The following is a 20,745-nucleotide window of genomic DNA, read 5'->3' on the forward strand; positions in this document are numbered from 1 at the left end:
GCATTGTGCTAAGCACTACACTACCTGGCCGCCCTGCCATGCTAGTTGGAAAACTTAAAACAATTAGTCAACAATTAACTAACATCTTAATGGTCATGAATTACTTACTTGGTTCTCAGTGACTTTAATAAATCGTGGCCTTGCCAACAATACTTTGGGACAATACAGTAGCACAGTAGTTAGCATGACACTATTATAAACCCAGTGACTGTCTGTAAGGAGTTTGTATGTTTTCCATTTGACCACGTGGGTTTCTTTGGGTGTTCTGGTTTCCTCCGACAGTCCAAAGATGTACAGGTTAGTTGGTTAATTGGTCACATGGGTGCAGTTGGGCAGCTCAGGCTCTTTGGACCAGAAGGGCCTGTACCACACTGCATCTCTAAATTAAATACACACATAACCTATATCGCTACAACATTTTATCTTTTTTGTGCTCACAATATTCAACATATATAAAGGATCTTTTTAAAGTTTGCTCTTTACTTTCCTCACTTGTTTATATTGGCAGACTCTCAGCTGAAGCTGAGAGGGAATCACTGGCTGACCATTAGTTCTGCTGCTTGGCTGGTGCATAGTCTGGATACACAGAGTTTATGAAAGGAAGCAATAGAGCTGAAACTTGTATAACTTCTTACCTGAACTCACTGGCCTCGGAGCACTACTAAAACAGTGACAAACAATGAAAGAACCTTGGCAGGGGAAAGGAACAAATCCACTGATGAATTAACTTCCTGATGGCATTTCATTATCTACATTTATATACAAAGCATGGTCTTTATAAGAACTAACTACTTACGGAGAACATCCTTTGGGCATGGCTATCAACATTGTTAATTCCCCTCAAAAGGCATATAGGGGCAGAGGATCTTCTGCGGTTAGGTGGAATACATAACCAATACTATAGTACATTTACTTTGTAATTCCCTTGTGCAATTCAACTCTACTGAATGTCTTGGAGCAGATTTTCTGAAGCTGGGTTCAATGTTCATGCATATCCAGTCAATGTCTGGTGCAACTGAGGGTGACTAACCCACTCTGTTTGAATGCAGGGGATCATGCAAATATAACTTCTCCAAAATCCATTCAGGATTTAGATCTCAGTCGCTGAGTGATCTCCCGTCATGCAAATCTGTGTCCTCAACATTACTGTCTTGCCACTCCTGTCCCAATGGGGAAAAGGAACACAAATACTACACTTCTAACTCCACTTGATTGTAACTTGGGAGCCCTGGTTGATTTTATTAATTCTGCTTTGGGCTTTTCTCCCATTCCTTGGAGATGGGTGGAGCCTCTGTTATAACCTGGCTTAATGACTTGGTGACAGGCTTCCTTTCAAAGTGAATAAATTCATACTTAACCTCCTACTGGATTTTGAGACAATGATGTATATGCAGCTATGATGTCTGGTGCAAGTTACAGTATGTCTTTTCAAATATAGACCATACTTTGCCCCGACACTTTCTACATCGATCAATCACACATGAACAATCCTACTTTCAAAACTGGTAGAATAAGAAAAACCTGTGATACTCAGAGCAATAATGCTATCTTTGAGCTATCAACTTGTTGTTGTTTTTAGGTATGGTATCCAAAGGGTTCTCTTAAGCAACAACACTCTTTGTTTTATGTATCCAATTTGATAGTTTAGTAATGCATTGGTCTTATAATTACTGAAGCTTTTCTGCTAAGTAAGTGGGGGCAAATATTGCATCAGTGTGCTGGTCGTTAAATGCCAGCCTGGGGCTGGTTATAGAGTGAAATGTACAATAATACAATTAACCTGGTTTTCTCTCTATCAAGTTAAATGGTTAGAAAAAGGTTTCATTATAAGGGCACAATCCTCTTTGTGTATTTTTCCTCACTTGGCTCTGCTCAGGTAATGCTTTACAACCAAGAGCTCTCCCACCATCACAGTGCCAACAACTCCCAGTACACTTAACCACGATTTGACTTTTGCTTTCTTTCTTTCCAACAGCCAGCCTGGCTTCAAGCTTCGCCACTGAATAAGTTATCTTTTTAAAGGGTGCCTCAAAGATAGTGATGAAAATAATTGATCTATGTATATCCCGTAGGGACTGCATTGCAAAAATCCTTGAAGCTACAGAGTATCTTTGTTCTACGAAAACTGCATTTGGTGACTAAGATGCCGTTGGCATAGTTCAACTGCACTACCATTTGCATCAAGAAAACAGTGTAAATAGAATGAGTTATGTCTCTTATTGTAGTGCAATCATTTCAGTAGAGCATGCCTTGAGGTAAATAAGCCAATCCTGCTTATTCCTTGGCCTATCTAGTGATTCCTGTGTGGGATGAAGCGTAGAATAGTTGGGTTATTCTCTTTGCTGTGTATATGCTTAGGCAATGCTCAATCACTTAAGTCTGCCATGATCCTTGCCGATGGTAATTTTAGCAAAAATCATCAGTGGACTTTTGCACGATTAAGTCAACATGATGAAAGGGGAGTGGATAGATTTGGCACACACTTGCACATTGTGTCATCGTACTTAATTAGAGTGCCTTAGCTGAGTTTTGCTTTGGCAGAGGTTTTTTTTAAACTTCGGTACTGTCAGAATAAATTCAGCATTGAAGTTAAGAGCCGTATTATATTGTGGGAGATGAAACATATTTTCACTGAAAACCCTTAATTATCAGTAATGTTTTAATAGGTATTTATCTTGCATTTTATCCTCTTTTCCAGCAACAGGGAGCAGCCACCAGTGTTTACTGTGCCGTTGCCCCGGAGTTGGAAGGCCTGGGAGGGATGTACTTCAATAACTGCTGCCGGTGCCTGCCGTCACAGGCGGCCCAAGATGAGGCATCGGCATCTGCCCTGTGGGAGCTGAGCGAGGGGCTGATCTGCGAGCGAACAGGCAGCCCCTCTGAGTAAAGACAGCCCGGTTTCTGAAGCTGTGAAGCCAGTATCTGTGCAAGAGGAAACTGCCACCCTTGAAAATTTTCTTTTGCTCTCTTTGTCTTTATCTTGTTCACTGGTTTCTTGTCAATATTATAAGATTGATTGCGCTACAAATAAAATTTAACCCTTTGAAACACACTGCTGCAATCTGTCTGTGCTTTGTTAAAGAAAAGATAAGATTTTATGAACTTGGAGGACATTTAGTATTTAGAGCAGTCTGCTACAGAGCCTCATTGCCAATAATTGGTACTAATGAATAATTATTTATAATATTTAACACAGTAATAAAACGAATTTCATATATGTACATTATGTATGTGGAAGCTGTTATTGTTCATTCCTTAAAAGGTTGATCAAGGAGCCAGTGCCTTAATCCTGGTCTACTGTGGTTGTAGAAATAGCTTTTAGATTTCCTTATTCAACAATTAGTTTAGTTCTCTGATTAATGCTAATCCTTGTATTGCTCCACATGAGGCATTCACTTAGTTCCAATTATCCCACCCATATTTGAAAGGATCAGCTACTATGTGATATTGAACTCTGGATGAGCCCACTCCAGTCCATTGTGGATCAGTTGGAGATTCAGTAGCAAAATCAGATCTAGCTGATCTTGTTCCCTCTCTAATTTACCCCTTTCCCTTCCACAAGTTGAAGCATCTCAACATCACCACACAAGTGGTGCTTAAAGGTAATGGTCCAGTTCAGACCTAGAGAAAGCAAAGAATCAACTCATTTTCAATATTCATGGGTAAAAATTAAATAATGGGGAGGAAAATGAATATTGGAGACCTTCCTACTTAATGCAATTCCAAGCAGCATCCAACACCCACATCTCTATAAGGATTCAACCATTCACTGAATCACCCATTCAGCAACACCACTTCAAGTGCAGATCCCATCGAATTGCAAAAGGGTGACAAAAGCAAAATACTGCAGATGCTGGAATTCTGAAATTAAAAAAAAACAGAAAATGCTGGAGGTACTCAGCAAGTCAAACAGCATCTATAATAAAAGGAAAGCGAGATCTCTAGATTCAATGACATAGTGACAAAAGGATTGTAACGGTTATGATAATCTTAGTTCTCTTTCAATCTTTACACTGTTGCCTGACCTGTAAGCATATCCAGCATTTACTGTTTTCCACTATGGTAATGGCTAAATGCACTCAATTGATCGCGATAGGCAATGCTATTGTTTGCTCAAATGAGACTGTTAGATATTATTCAGTCCTGTTGATGCTAAAATGTGACCTTGGACAGTCAAAAGAAAAGGGATATATTTATAAATGTGATATTAATGCCTGGTAAGCTGTTGGGTTTCAATGTGCCAGTTTTTCCATTTTTTTCCAAGAAGCTTCTAAGACCCAGAACAAATACTGGCATGCTAAACCCCACAACAAACCTTCACTTATAGTTAGATATTCATCAATCCTTGTTTTGCTGAGATTGAAATATTATTTTTTAAAAAACCAACATAATTTCTTTTAAAACCTACAGTCATCTCTGTATCGATGTGCTAGTGATGCAAAGTCTGGTGGGCTGGACCACCTCTCATTTACCTTGACCTACTTGCAATCCAATAGACTAATAGGGTGGCCTCGGAGTCTCCCTTTGTGACTACCCGTATTCTAACGTCAATCACAATTACTGTGAGAATCGGAAGCACTGTTGAGATATATGAATATATCAAAGAAGCCTACGTATATACACAGGGTGACATCAGCAACTGTGGGACTGAGATCAAGGAGGGTCAGCAATTGCCTCAGCTCGTTCTTCGTTCACAGATTAAGACTGCTTCGCCGATGCACAGTTTTTTTAAAGGTTCTTTTTCTTTGCTCAGTTTTTCCTTTTTTTTAAATAAGTAATGCCAGCATCTTGTCAGTTTTGTGTTTCTTTTCTGTTAAATACTGTCATTGTCTTTTAATCAAACATCATGCGTGTATGTAACGTGTATAAATTTTTGTATGCGTGTATGTGTGTGTGTGTGTGTGTGTGTGTGTGTGTGTGTGTGTGTGTGTGTGAGAGAGACCTGAATGAATAGTCATCTTCATTTGTTCTTTGCTGTCCTCTCTTAAAGAAAAAAATGTACGAGGAAAAAAACTAAACTAGCCAAAGGAGTCTTGAGAATGTTTCTGCGATGGTTGACTTCCTCGTTGCTTATTCTTTCTGTCTGAGGTTTTGTGCTTTATGGCGGACTCTTGGGCCGCAGGGAAGTTCCGATCTAAGCAATCAGCATTCCAGCATCATGTTTTCTGCAGAGAAGAAACAATAGACTGTAAGAGCACTGATCAGCAGACTTGTGAGGATCCTTCTCATAACATTTAGCACAATATTCGCAATGATACAACAGCAATAGCATCAAACTTCCATTGAACCCTCATTCTTATTTAAGGAGGGAACACCCTTACATAAGAGGCAGTGCAGACTTGGTTGATCTGAGGTATATAATAATTTTATGAGGAAAGATGTGTGCACTGTGATCATTGGAGTTTGGAAGAATAAGCAGTGATCTTATTGAGCATATAAGATTGGGAAGGGAATGAAGAGAGTAGATGCAGAGTGCATTGTCCTTCCTGGGGAATCTAGAAAAGTGAGGTGTGTGTTTCAGAAATGGGATGGATATTAGAAGGAAATTCTTCTCTCAAGGTCTTTGTGAACCATTGTCATCCTGAGAGCTGTCATTCAAAGTTGAGATAGGTGGATCTTTGTCCTACAGAGGTGGCAAGAGTTCTGGTGATCAGGTAGGAAAGAAAAATTGAGGCCAAAATCAGATTAAACACAATCTTATTGAATGGTGCAGTGGGGATGATGGACTTGGGCTTCTGCTTACTTTTCTTATGCTCTTATCGTAAAGCATTATTCAAGATGCCTCACAGAAGCCATCAAACAAAACTAGCACACATGCTATACAGAGAGATCTCTTAATACAGGTGACCAATGATGGACATCAGTGATATCACAGACAAAATTCTGGAGGAACTCAGCAGGTCAGGCAACATCCATGGAGGGAAATAAAGAGTCAACATTTTGGACCAAGACACTTCATCAGGGTCTCAGCCCAAACTGTCAATTGCTTATTTTCCTCCAAAGATGCTGCTTGGCCTGCTGAGTTCCTCCAATGTTCCTTGTGTGTGTTGTTCAAGATTTCCAGCATAGAACATAGAACATAGAAACCTACAGCACATTACAGGCCCTTTGGCCCACAATGTTGTGCCGACCATGTAACCTATTCGAGAAACTGACTAGAATTTCCCTACTGCATAGCCCTCTATTTTTCTAAACTCCATGTACTTATCTAAGTCTCTTAAAAGACCCTATCGTACCCAATTCTACCACCATCGCTGGCTTTGCATTCCACGCATTCCATTCTTTGTGTGAAAAACTTAGCTCTGACATACCCCTTGTCCCTACTTCTTAGCACCTTAAAACTATGCCTCCTTGTATTAGCCATTTCAGCCCTGGGAAAAAGCCTCTGACTATCCACACGATCAGTGCCTCTCATCATCTTATACACTCATAGCGTCTGCAGAATCTCTTGTGTCATGGATTTCAATAAAATTCATTTCCCAGATGCATAATTCGTTGGCAAGGACTATTTGTTGTTCAACACTAAGTGTCCATGAGAAGTTGGTGGTGAGCGGCCTTCCTGTATTGCTTTCTGGCGAATGGTCTGTAGTTTCAGGATTTGGACCCAACCAGGAGGAAGGATTGGTGCAACACACCCAAGCCAGGATTATATATGACCTGGACAGGAATCTAGATGGAAGTGTTCCCATCCACCAATTCAGAATCAGAATCATGTTTAATATCATAGAAACATAGAAACATAGAAAATAGGTGCAGTAGTAGGCCATTCGGCCCTTCGAGCCTGCACCGCCATTCAGTATGATCATGGCTGATCATCCAACTCAGAACCCTGTACCAGCCTTCCCTCCCTACCCCCTGATCCCTTTAGCCACAAGGGCCATATCTAACTCCCTCTTAAATATAGCCAATGAACTGGCCTCAACTGTTTCCTGTGGCAGAGAATTCCACAGATTCACCACTCTCTGTGTGAAGAAGTTTTTCCTCATCTCAGTCCTAAAAGGCTTCCCCTTTATCCGCAAATTGTGACCCCTCGTTCTGGACTTCCCCAACATCGGGAACAATCTTCCTGCATATATGGCTGATAAATGTCATGAAACTTGTTGTTTAGTGGGAGCAGTACAGTGCAAGACGTAAAAAGTACAGTAAGTTACAATAGGAAATATGTATACAAAGTTAAATTAAATAAGCAGTGCAAAAAGAGAGCAAAAGTAGAGAGGTTGTATTCATGAGTTAGTTCATTGTCCATTCAGAAATGTGATGGTGGAAGGGAAGAAGTTGTTTTTGGAACAGCTTCTTATCCTTGAGGGTAGAGATTGTGAATTTGAGCAGTGCTTGGTCAGATTGTATTAGAGACAAAATAAGTGGCAAAAAGTGTTTGAGACAGAATTCCAGAGCTAGGAGAAAGCAACCTTGGTGGAGCAGTTAATATTTGGATATCTACAGGGCAAGTGTGGGCACGTGGCCAAGTGGTTAAGGCATTGGACTAGTGACCTGAAGGTCGTGAGTTCAAGCCCCAGCTGAGGGAATGTATTGTGTCCTTGAGCAAGGCACTTAATCACACATTGCTCTGGTGCCAAGCTGTATGGGTCTTAATGCCCTTCCCTTGGACAACATTGGTGTCGTGGAGAGGGGAGACTTGCAGCATGGGCAATTGCTGCTCTTCCATACAACCTTGCCAAGACTTTCCAGGCGCAGATCCATGGTCTCGCAAGACTAACGGATGCCTTTAATTAATTTAATAGGGCAAGAAATTAATTTTTTTTTGGGAGAAAGTTACAGTGGTGCGAGAGAAAAAAAACTCAAAAGATACAGTTAATTAGCTAGCTATCACTATGGTGGTTGGGTCTAGGTGTTAGTGAGGCTGTGGGTAGCCAGGTTTTGGATGTGGTGAAGATTTTTTAAGAGGCTGGGGATGGGAGCAGTGAAATCTATAGACAGCAATAAAGCATTACAATGCAGTAACAAGCATTAGGTCTGTCTAATCCATGCTGAGTCCCACCTACCTGCACTTAGCCCACCATACCTCTCTCATCCATGTACCTATCGAAACCTCTCTGAGCAAAAGCATCAAGAAGCCCTGCAGAAACAGTTGATCTGTAGAGGAGCTCACAGAGAAAGTGGTATTGGTATGAAGGGAATTGAAAGTGAAGATTAGAATTGCAGACTGAAGAAACTGTGACTGTGAGTGATACTATTTTAAAATGTTTTAATGGGCTTTGCAATAAAGCATAAAATATGTTTTACACCACATAATGAAACAGAATTTATTACAGGACGTGCAGGCCGGCATGGACTTGGTGGGCTGGTGGTGATATTTTTCTCTCTTTTCCTCTCTATCTCAGAAGTGAATTTCAAGTTACTGGGTGTTAATATCTCTGAGGACCTAACCTGGTCCCAACATATGGATGCGGCTATAAAGAAGGCAAGACAATGGCTATATTTCTTCAGGAGTTCAAGGAGATTTGGTATGTCACCTAAAGCACTCGAAGATTTTTGCAGATATACCCCGGAGAGCATTCTGACTGGATGCATTACTGCCTGGTATGGGGGAGTGGGTGCGTGGGGCTACTGCACAGGATTGAAGTAAGGTGCAGAGAGTTATTAAATTAGTCAGCTCCATCATGGGTACAGGCATTATGGTATCCAAGACATCTGCAAGGAGAGGTGCCTCAAAAAGGTGGCGTGCGTCATTACGGACCCTCCACCACCTCGGACATGCCCTCTTCTCACTGTTACCATCAGGCAGGAGGTACAGAAGCCTGAAGGCACACACTCAGTGATTCAGGAACAGCTTCTTCCCCTCTGCCATCCAAATTGTGAATGGACCCATGAACACTACCTGATTACTTTATGTTTTTTGCACTAATTTAACTATTTTATGAACATACAATACATATACTTATTGTAATTCACAGTTTTTTTCTTATGTTATCAGGTATGGCATTCTACTGCTGCTGCAAAGTCAACAAATTTCTCGACATTCTTCTTCTTCATGTGCCTTGCGCGTTACACACTTGGGCGATCATTGTTTTCCACATCGAACGGAACCACGCAGCGTCATGATATCTCGCACACTTAGATCTCGACATATGCCAGTGATATCAATCCTGATTCTGATCTGACTCTGACCTGGTGAACTGATGCTGGGTCTACTTCTTTCTTTCTTTCTTTTACTTGTTCTCTCTCTCTCTCTCTCCCTCTGTCTCTGTCTCTCGTTACTAATGCTAGGTCTAACATTGGAGTAATCTCCAACACATTAAATCTGAAATGTGAGTTTCAGCACCACTTCCTGAATTAAAACAAATTCAATTTTCACGAAGGATTGTGATGATGCCCCCTTTTAAAATGATAAACTATTGATTTTCTTGTGATTTTGTATTCCTGTTTTAACGTGTTTAAAACGGATGACATCAGGCAGAAATAGATAAATTAACAGCAGTGGACATGGTCATTAAATGCACAGGCTCAGCAATATTTTAATTGTAGCGATTGGTCTGTTAATTCAGCTTGGGTTCCCCAACAAATCTATTGTACTTGATTTAAACCATTTGTAATATTGAAAAGATGTGTGTATTCCAGAAGAGAACCATTAAAAAAGAATTTGAATTTATTTTATGACAATGATATTTAAGAATTGCATTTATTTATTTAAAGGTCCTTCAGGGTCAATAAGTTGCATCACCTAGCAACCCATCTATTTAACTCTCCCCTAATCATAGGACCAATTAACCTGCAAACCGGTACATCTTTTGACTATGGGAGGAAACCGCAGCACCCACAGAAAACCCACGTGTTCACAGGGAGGACATACAGACAACGTTCGAATGGAACTCCATACTCCAAACTCCGATGCCCCGAGCTCTATTAGTGTCGCGTTAATTACTGTGTTACTGTGGCGCCCCAATTTACTAAAAAAAACAATTGTGAAAAGCCTGTTTGTTCCCGTGCACTATCGCAAATCCGTAAGTTTGTTGCTTCTTTTTTTCTTTGAAATCCAACTGTTTGTCTGTTGAAGCTGATGAAGGCATCTGCGACAGATTAAATGTCACATGTGAACAAATCCTGCTATATCTCTGCAGCTATTAGTGAAGTTTCAGCTGCCATTGTTATGTCTCTTTACTGAAGATAAATAAAATTTCAGAGCTGAGATGAGGGAGATTTACCCACACCTCGGGAGAAAGCTGCTCTTAACTCACACAGTGGGTGTCTCCCTGTCTTTATTTGCAGTACCTGTATGAATTGAACATACTGTGACGAGATGCCTTTTTAACCCTTTAAATGCTGATGCTTCAGGATGGTGAAAACAAGTAAAACCAGGCAAGCACAAGAAAGTCCACAAATGCTGGAAATCCAAAGCAACACACAGAAAATGCTGGAGGGACTCAGCAGGTCAGCCAGCATCTGTGGAAGAGGGTAAGCAGTCAATATTTCAGGCCAAGACCCTTCATCAGGACTGAGAAGGGAGGGGGAAGACAGCCGAATAAAAAGATGAGGGGGAGGGGAAAGAGGCTAGCTGGTAGGGTGATAGGTAGGTAGGCTGACTTTCACAAGACCACAAGACAAAGGAGCAGAAGTCAGCCATTTGGCCCATCGAGTCTGCTCCGCCATTTTATCATGAGCTGATCCATTCTCCCATTTAGTCCCACTCCCCCTCCTTCTCACCATAACCTTTGATGCCCTGGCTACTCAGATACCTATCAATCTCTGCCTTAAATACACCCAATGACTTGGCCTCCACTGCTGCCCGTGGCAACAAATTCCATAGATTCACCACCCTCTGACTAAAAAAATTTCTTCGCATTTCTGTTCTGAATGGGTGCTCTTCAATCCTTAAGTCATGCCCTCTCGTACTAGACTCCCCCATCATGGGAAACAACTTTGCCACATCCACTCTGTCCATGCCTTTCAACATTCGAAATGTTTCTACGAGGTCTCCCCTCATTCTTCTAAACTCCAAGGAATACAGTCCAAGAGCGGACAAACGTTCCTCATATGCTAACCCTCCCATTCCAGGAATCATTCTAGTGAATCTTCTCTGTACTCTCTCCAACGTCAGCACATCCTTTCTTAAATAAGGAGACCAAAACTGCCCACAGTACTCCAAGTGAGGTCTCACCAGCGCCTTATAGAGTCTCAACATCACATCCCTGCTCCTATACTCTATTCCTCTAGAAATGAATGCCAACATTGCATTCGCCTTCTTCACTACCGACTCAACCTGGAGGTTAACTTTAAGGGTATCCTGTACAAGGACTCCCAAGTCCCGTTGCATCTCAGAACTTTGAATTCTTTCCCCAGTTAAATAATAGTCTTCCTGTTTATTTTTTCTGCCAAAGTGCATAACCATACACTTTCCAACATTGTACTTCATTTGCCACTTCTCTGCCCATTCTTCCAATCTATCCAAGTCTCTCTGCAGACTCTCTGTTTCCTCAGCACTACCGGCCCCTCCACCTATCTTTGTATCATCAGCAAACTTAGCCACAAAGCCATCTATTCCATAATCCAAATCGTTGATGTACAATGTAAAAAGAAGCGGCCCCAACATGGACCCCTGTGGAATACCACTGGTAACCGGCAGCCAACCAGAATAGGACACCTTTATTCCCACTCTCTGTTTCCTGCCAATCAGCTAATGCTCTATCCACGTATGTAACTTTCCCGTAATTCCATGGGCTCTTATCTTGTTAAGTAGCCTCGTGTATGGCACCTTGTCAAAGGCCTTCTGAAAATCCAAATATGCAACATTCTCTGCATCTCCCTTGTCTAGCCTACTGGTAATTTTCTCAAAAAATTGTAATAGGTTTGTCAGGCAGGATTTTCCTTTAAGGAATCCATGCTAAGTTCTGCCTATCTTGTCATATGCCTCCAGGTACTCTGTAACCTCATCCCTGACAATCGACTCCAACAACTTCTCAACCACCGATGTCAAGCTAACAGGTCTACAATTTCCTCTTTGCTTCCTTGCCCCCTTCTTAATTAGTGGAGTGACATTTGCAATCTTCCAGTCCTCCGGAACCATGCCAGAATCTATCGACTTTTGAAAGATCATCGCCAGTGCCTCCGCAATCTCCACAGCTACTTCCTTCAGAACACGAGGGTGCATTCCATCTGGTCCAGGAGATTTATCTACCTTTAGACTATTCAGCTTCCTGAGTACTTTCTCTGTTGTAATTGTGACTGCGCACACTTCTCTTCCCTGCCACCCTTGAGTGTCCGGTATCCTGCTGTCTTCCTCAGTGAAGACTGATGCAAAATACTTGTTCAGTTCCTCTGCCATCTCCTTATCTCCCATTACAATTTCTCCAGCATCATTTTCTATCGGTCCTATATCTACTCTCACCTGTCTTTTACTCTTTATATACTTGAAAAAGCTTTTAGTATCCTCTTTGATATTATTTGCTAGCTTCCTTTCATAGTTAATCTTTTCCTTCTTAATGACCTTCTTGGTTTCCTTTTGTAAGGTTTTAAAAACTTCCTAGTCCTCTGTTTTCCCACTATTTTTTACTTCTTTGTATGCCCTCTCCTTTGCTTTAACTTTGGCTTTGACTTCTCTTGTCAACCACGGTTGCATCCTTTTTCCACTCGAAAATTTCTTCTTTTTTGGAATATACCTGTCTTGCACCTTCCTCATTTCTCGCATAAACTCCAGCCACTGCTGCTCTGCTGTCTTTCCTGACAGTGTCCCTTTCCAGTCAACTTTGGCCAGTTCCTCTCTCAACGCCACTGTAATTTCCCTTACTCCACTGAAATACCGACACATCAGATTTCGGCTTCTCTTTTTCAAATTTCACGGTGAACTCAATCATGTTATGATCACTGCCTCCTAAGGGTTCCTTCACCTCAATCTCTCTAATCACCTCAGGTTCATTACACAATACCCAATCCAATACAGCCAATCCCCTAGTGGGCTTAACAACAAGCTGTTCTAAAAAGCCATCTCGCAGACATTCTACAAATTCTCTCTCTTGAGATCCAGTGCCGACCTGATTTTCCCAATCCACTCGCATGTTAAAATCCCCCACAATTATCATAACACTGCCCTTCTGCCAAGCCTTTTCTATTTCCAGTTGTAATTTGTAGTCCACATCCCTGCAGCTGTTTGGAGGCCTATAAATAACTGCCATCAGGGTCCTTTTACCCCTGCTATTTCTTAGCTCAACCCATAAAGATTCTGCACCTTCCGATCCTATATCACCTCTTTCTAATGATTTAATATCATTTCTTACCAATAAAGCCACACCTCCCCCTCTGTCTACCTTCCTATCCTTCCAATACACTGTGTATCCTTGGACGTTCAGCTCCCAGAGACATGCATCCTTTAGCCAGGTCTCAGTGATGGTCACAGTAACATACCTGCCAATCTGTAGCTGTACGACAAGATCATCCACCTTATTCCTTATACTGCAAGCATTTAAGTACAGCACCTTAAGACCAGTATTTGATACTTTTCACTTTGATTTCACTGCAACTTTATTGCACTGCAACTCATCCCAATGGCTACAAATTTGCCCCATCACCTGCCTGTCTTTCCTGACATCTTTACTGCTCACTATCTCAGATTTATTTCTGTTTTCCCCTTCCTCCACTCTGTCATTCCGGTTCCCATCCCCCTGCCAAATTAGTTTAAATCCTCCCTAACAGCTCTATTAAACTTTCCCGCCAGGATATTGGTCCCCTTTGGGTTCAGGTGTAACCTGTCCTTTTTGAACAGGTCATACTTCCCCCAGAAGAGATCCCAATTATCCAAGAATCTGAAGCCCTGCCCCCTACACCAGTCTCTCAGCCACACATTCATCTGCCTGATCCAACTATTCTTGCCCTCGCTAGCACGTGGCACAGGTAGCAATCCCGAGATTACTACCCTGGAGGTCCTGCTTCTCAGCTTCCTTCTTAACTCCTGGATTTCTCTCTTCAGGACCTCCTCCTTTGTCCTATCTATGTCATTGGTACCAACATGTACCAAGACAACTTGCTGCTCACCCTCCCCCTTCAGAACATTCAGGACCCGATCCGAGACATCCCGTACCCTGGCACCTGGGAGGTAACACACCATGCGGGTATCTCTATCAGGCTCACAGAATCTCCTGTCTGTTCCCCTGACTATGGAATCCCTACGACTACCACATTTCTCTTCTCCCTCCTTCTCTCCTGCACAACAGTGCCAGGCTCAGTGCCAGAGACCCGATCACCATGGGCATCCCCTGTCAGATCATCCCCCTCAGCAGCATCCAGAACAAGATACTTGTTGCTGAGGGGGGCAGTCACAGGGGTGCTCTCCACTATCCGGGCATTACCCTTCCCTCTCTTGACAGTGACCCAGTTTTCTGACCCCTGTAGCCTAGGGATGACTACCTCCCTGTAGCTCCCGTCTATCACCTCTTCACTTTCCCTAATAAGCAGTAGGTCATCAAGCTGCAGCTCCAGATCCCTAACACGGTCTCTGAGGAGCTGCATCTCGGTGCACCTGGTACAGATGTGGCCATCAGGGAGGCTGGAGGTCTCCCAGGATTCCCACATCTGACACCCTGAACAAAGCACTAACCCTGCAGGCATGCTATCTAATTCTACAGGAATGAAACAGGAAAAAAGTCAAGGGCTGGAGAAGAAACTATCTGGCAGAAGAGGAGCAACACACATAAAAGTTGCTGGTGAGCGCAGCAGGCCAGGCAGCATCTATAGGAAGAGGTACAGTCGACGTTTCGGGCCAAGACCCTTCATCAGGAACAACTGAAAGAAGAGATAGTAAGAGATTTGAAAGTGGGAGGGGGAGGGGGAGATCCAAAATGATAGGAGAAGACAGGAGGGGGAAGGATGGAGCCAAGAGCTGGAAAGTTGATTGGCAAAAGGGATATGAGCAGATCATGGGACAGGAGGCCTAGGGAGAAAGAAAGGGGGAGGAGGGAAGCCCAGAGGATGGGCAAGAAGTACGGGCAAGAGGGAGAAAAAGGAGAGAGAAAAAAATATATAAAAATATAAATAAATAACGCATGGGGTACGAAGGGGAGGAGGGGCATTAACAGAAGTTAGAGAAGTCAATGTTCATGCCATCAGGTTGGAGGCTACCCAGACAGAATATAAGGTGTTGTTCCTCCAACCTGAGTGTGGCTTCATCTTGACAGTAGAGGAGGCCGTGGATAGACATATCAGAATGGGAATGGGATGTGGAATTAAAATGTGTGGCCACTGGGAGATCCTGCTTTCTCTGGCAGACAAAGAGTTGTCAATAGGAGAAAGGGAAAGAGGAGGGGTCCCAGAGGAAGTAATAGGTAGGTTAAAAGAAGTGAAAGCTCAGAGTGGAGAATAGAGAACCAAGCAAGGCTGTCTTTATTCTATTCCTAGTAAGATGTAAAGGTCTACAAATAACTTTGAGACTGGAAATGCAAAATTCAGAAAATGTGGGAATTATCTATTTAGTATGTTGGTTCAAATTCCAAAACTTGGAAAATGCTAACTGTCATGCTCGCTATCTGGCCAGTGGATGCCAATAGCTGATAGAGTGAATATTTAAATATTTCATTAAAATTATAGGTATTGTGTTTAGCTCTAATTTCTCATAGAGTTAGAGAGATGTACTGCACAGAAGCAGGCCCTTCAGCCCATTGACTCCATGTCCATCAACTTCCCATTTACACAGATCATACATGAATCCCAATTTTTATTCTCCACACATTCTTATTAACTACCAGCAAATTCTACCACTCCCCTACACACTAGTGGTGATTTAATCTACCCACTAAGAACTAATTGTGGACTTCAAAAAGGGCAAGAGGAGAGAACACACACCAATCCACATAGAGGGATCAGAGGATGAAAACGTGGGTAATTTCAAGTCCCTGGGTGTCAATACCTCTGAGGATCTAACCTGGACCCAACATATCGATGCAGCTAAAGGAAGGCATGACAGTGGCTATATTTCATTCGGAGTTTTTAGGAGATTTGGTATATCACCAAAAAGACTCAAAAATTTCGACAGATGTACCATAGCGGGCATTCTAACTGGCTGCAACACCATCTAGTATCGGGGAGGAGGGGCTACGGCACAGGATCGAAGTAAGCTACAGAGAGTTGCAAACAGTCAGCTCCATTATAGACACTAGCCTCCATAGTATACAGGACATCTTTAAGGAACAATGCCTCAAAAAAGCTGCATCCATCATTAAGGACCCCCATCACCCAGGACATGCCCTCTTCTCATTGCCATCATCTGAAAGGAAGTACAGATTGCAGAAGCCACACACTCAACCATTCATGAGAAGTTCCTTCACCTCTGCTGTCCTGCATGTATATATATAATATATATAGTTTTTCCACTATTATCATATATTGCATTGTATTGCTGCCGTGAAGTTAACAAATTTCACAACATATGCCGGTGATATTAAACCTGATTCTGATTCTGATTCTGATTCTGACCTGTATTTCTTTGGGATCAGAATCAGAATCAGGTTTAATATCACCAGCATATGTCATGAAATTTGTTGTCTTACACATGATAAAAGAAAACCATAAATTACAGTAAGTATATAAGTATTAAATAGTCAAATATGTTGTTCAAAAATAGAAATAAAAAAGTAGTGTTCATGAGTTTGATATCCATTCAGAAATTGGATGGCAGAGGGGAAGAAGCCGTTCCTGAATCATTGAGTGTGTGCCTTCAGGCTTCTGTATCTCCTTCCTGACGGTAACAATGAGAACAAGGCATGACCTGGGTGATGGGGGTCCTTAATGATGGATGAGGGAGAAAACCGAAGTGCTAGGACAAAACCCATGCTGTCGCAGGGAGAACGTGCAAGCTGAACACTCACTGCACCTGAGGTCAAGATTGGATCTATATCACCGGCACTAGGAGTCAGCAACTCTGCCATCTGCACAACTGCACCACTATTTTTTTTCTCTCTCCCTGCAAGCAGCCTCCTTATTTGGAGCACGCATGGATAATCTGCATTTGGAACACCCCACTCTCATCTCGAGCTGGAGGTGGACTAGTCAAAAGAACTGAATATGGCTGGCCTGGCAGCTGAAGGTAGCAGCCATCTTGGGTGGCTGAGGTGAGGAACCTACCATGGAGGCTTTACCACTGCAGAGACACAGACCCGTACATTTATAGTGAGAAGAACAAGATTTATAAGGGACCTTTGGGGCAACTTCCTCACCCAGTGAGTGATGCGTGCAGGATATGGAATGCACTGCTGGAGAAAGTAGTTGAGCAGATACAATAACAACATTTAAAAGCTATTTGGAGATGTACAGTATATGGACAGGATAAGTTTGGGAGGATTCAGGCCAATAGGGTTAGTTTGGTGCATCGATAAAAACTGGTCAGTGTCTACAGGAGACATGCCAAATTTCTTAGTCAGCATGGACTAGTTAAGATGAAGGGCCTTGTTTCCACACCATATCACTCTGTGACTCTTTGACTCCCCCTACAACCCTGAGCCCTGCCCCTGAGTGCACTGGAGAAAGCGCACCAAACCTTTGGTCTTTCGGTCTTGCAAACCTGAAGTTTTCAGTCTGTAAGTGGGAAGAGCAGGAAATAGCCAGTTCAATCGCAAATAAACAGAAACCCCCTAGCCAAAACATTGGGGTAGCGGGCAGACGGAATTATATTGAACTGCAGAACAGAAACATGCCTTTCCTTGGAAGTCTGGAAGTCAAAGCCAGGTGGGAGGGAGGAAAGGGGCTTATTTTGCTCTTGTAGTTTTTGTTGCTTGTTGTGTTCTGTGTTGTTCTGCCACGCATAGTGGGCATGCCATCTTGGCACCAGATTGTGTGTTGCCACTTGAGGTCTGTCCCCTGCATAACTTTAGGTGTGGTTGTGAATGAAAATGACGCATTTCACTGTTTGTTTTAATGCACATTTGATAAGTCTGAATCATTCGGCCCATGTGACTCGTGTCAACATTACCTCTCACTTTTGCCAGCTCCTTTGTGACTTTACCCTACTTTTCCTTTTCAAACCCCTTTTATTTCGCCGCAATGCACATAAAGAGCCTCCCCTTAAAGATATCTCCGCTCCCGGCCTCATGCGTAAATGCATCAGATACAAATAAGCCCGAAAGCACGAAAGGATGTAACTTTACAGCTGAGATTTTCCCAGTCCTCATAGCCACCTCATTTGGATAGTCAAGATAGAAACGTAAAAAGTGGCATGGAACTTCAACCTGACATTCATTATGAGGGATGATTTTTAAATTCTAGCCGAAAGGCTGTATTAGCTGCAAGCTGGAGACGGAAATGTGTACTCTCCAAGCAGAGCAGTTATAAACCTGTCGGGGTGTTATGGATGCTCAAGTGACAGAGAATATTGCCACTATTTGCTGAATATTGAAGGAGGAGAGCTAATGGTGTACAACATATAAACCTGCTGTGACTATCATCCATCTGTCTGTGAAGAAGTGAATCGTGGCAGACTCTGATAAAATGAATTTTTAGCAGGTTTAAATCTGGTGAATGCCTCTTTAGAAGCTATTGTCGACCATTAACTGTGGTCAGGCAGAAAAACATTTCAGCAAAAATAAACACACACACACACACACACACACACACACACACACACACACACACACACACACACACACGCACACAGAAGACAATGCATGCAATGAGCCTGTTATCCAGCTAATGGAAGTTAACCCTTCAAAGAGATTACTTGTTAATTCCAGGCCTGTGCTGAGTTTGCAGGTTATGACCGGAATAGTGTTACCCTTTGCCTCAGAGCCTGGGGGTGGGGTGGGTAACGTCATGTTGCCAACCAGCCAGAATTTCCACATGATTAACATTCATCAGTCAAAGTGACGTGGGGTGATCACATCCTAAACCCACATGTAGAAAATTCACAGAGGAACCAAGTATGGAAACAGACCTTTCAAACTACTTTGTCCACGCTGACAATTAACCACCCATTTACACTAATCTGCTAATCCTAAATTCCATTTATTTTCTTCAACGCTCCTTAGAGACCTTTGGGCTCCTTATCTAAGAAAGGATATGCAGGCATTGGAGAGGATCCAGAGAGGATTCTCAAGAACAATCCCAGAAATGAAAGGGTTAATGTCTGAGGAGCCTTGATGGCTCGGGACCTGTAATTGCTGGAGTTTAGAAGAATGAACTGGAGGTGTCTCATTGAAGTCTATTGAACGTTGAAAGGCCTAGATGGAGTCGACGTGGAGAGGATGTTTCGTATAGTGGGGGAGTCAAGGACCAAAGGGCACAAGCTCAGAATACAAGGACGTCCCTTTAAACCGTTAAAACAGAGATGATAAGGAATTCCTTTTGCCAACGCGTAGTGAATCTGTGGAATTCATTGCGACAGATGGCGAGAGAGGTCAAGTCATTACGTATATTTAAAGTGGAGGTTGATCAGTTCTTGATTAGTGAGGGCTTCAAATGTTACGAAGAGAAGGCGGGAGAATGGGGTTGAGAGGTCAGACATGGATGGTTGTGGAGCAAACTAATTCTTCTCCTATGTCTTATGGTCGGATTCTACCACTCACCCACATAGCAGGGGTAATTTAGAGTAATCAATTAGCCTACCAAGCCACACGTCTTTGAACCGTGGGAGGAAACTGGAGCACCCGGAGGAAACCCATGCGGTCAAGGGGAGAACATACACTCCTTACAGGCAGTGGCGGGAATTGAACCTGGGTTGCCTGCACTGCAAATCGTTGTGCTAACCACATCCTTGAGATGTGGGAGGAAACTTGAGCAGCCAAAGGAATTCCTCATGGTCACAGGAAGAACGTGTAAACCTCACACAGACAGGATTGAACTCAGGCTTCTGAGGCTGTGAGACAGCAGCTCTACCCACTGTGCCACTCTTGATCAGGACTGAAAACTTTGTCCGAGTTCCTTTCACACTTTATCTGCTCAGGGGCACTGCCTCACATCGATCATGTCAATATTGGGTATCTGTTTCCCAGGGATGACATATCTAAAACCAGAGGGCATGCATTTAAGGTGAGAGGACTTACGTTCAAAGGAGATGTGTGGGGCAAATTTATTACACCAAGTATTGAGTGCCAGCCTTGGCTGGTTTTGGAGGCAAATAAAATAGCAGCATTTAATAATTTCTCAGATAGGCACATGAATGTGCAGAGGATGGAGAAATATGGACCCTGTGAGGGCAGAAAAGGTTGCATTTATTAAGACATTTAATTACCTGTTGTGAGCTGAAAGGCCTGTTCCTATGCTCCCTTCATTCCAGCTCATTTACTGGCTATCTTCCCTGCACCCTTCAGTTCAGCTGAACAGTCTCGACAATAAGACCATAGGACATAAAAGCAGAATTAGGCCATTCAGCCCATTGAGTCTGCTCCGCCACTCTGTTTTGGCTGATCCCAGATCCCACTCAACCTCATACACCTGCCTTCTCACCATATCCTTTGATGCCCTGAACAATCAGAAAACTATCAACTTCCACCTTTAATATACCCACGGACTTGGCCTCCACAGCAGTCAGTGGCAGTGCATTCCACAGGTTTACTGCTCTCTGGCTAAAAAAATTCCTCCTTACTGCTGATCTAAAAGGTCGCCCGCCTCAATTTTGAGACTGTGCTCTCTAGTTCTTGATAACCCCACCAGAGGAAACATCCTCTCCACATCCACTTTATCTAGTCCTTTCAACGTTCAGTAGGTTCTAAATTCCAGTGAGTGCAGGCCCAAAGCTGCCAAATGATCCTCATAACCCTTTCACTCCTAGAATCATCCTCATGGACCTCCTCTGGACTGTCTCCAATAACATTT

The 20,745-nt window shown here is 42.8% G+C and overlaps 1 protein-coding gene across 3 annotated transcripts in view; it reads left to right on the forward strand.

Moving 5' to 3' along the window:
- Positions 1–3,071, forward strand: part of wwox (WW domain containing oxidoreductase) — a 1,166,408-nt gene extending 1,163,337 nt beyond the window's left edge. For 2 of the 3 annotated variants that reach the window (XM_072279197.1, XM_072279198.1), the window contains one exon: positions 2,699–3,070. In XM_072279197.1, the coding sequence (XP_072135298.1) occupies positions 2,699–2,887 (189 nt within the window). In that variant the 3' untranslated portion in view covers positions 2,888–3,070. Of the gene's footprint in view, positions 1–2,698 lie in introns of all 3 variants that reach the window. The other variant, XM_072279200.1, reaches the window with a different exon arrangement.
- Positions 3,072–20,745: the final 17,674 nt, after the last annotated feature.

This window comes from Mobula birostris, chromosome 15 (assembly GCF_030028105.1).
Source record: "Mobula birostris isolate sMobBir1 chromosome 15, sMobBir1.hap1, whole genome shotgun sequence".
Classification (NCBI taxonomy): domain Eukaryota; kingdom Metazoa; phylum Chordata; class Chondrichthyes; order Myliobatiformes; family Myliobatidae; genus Mobula; species Mobula birostris.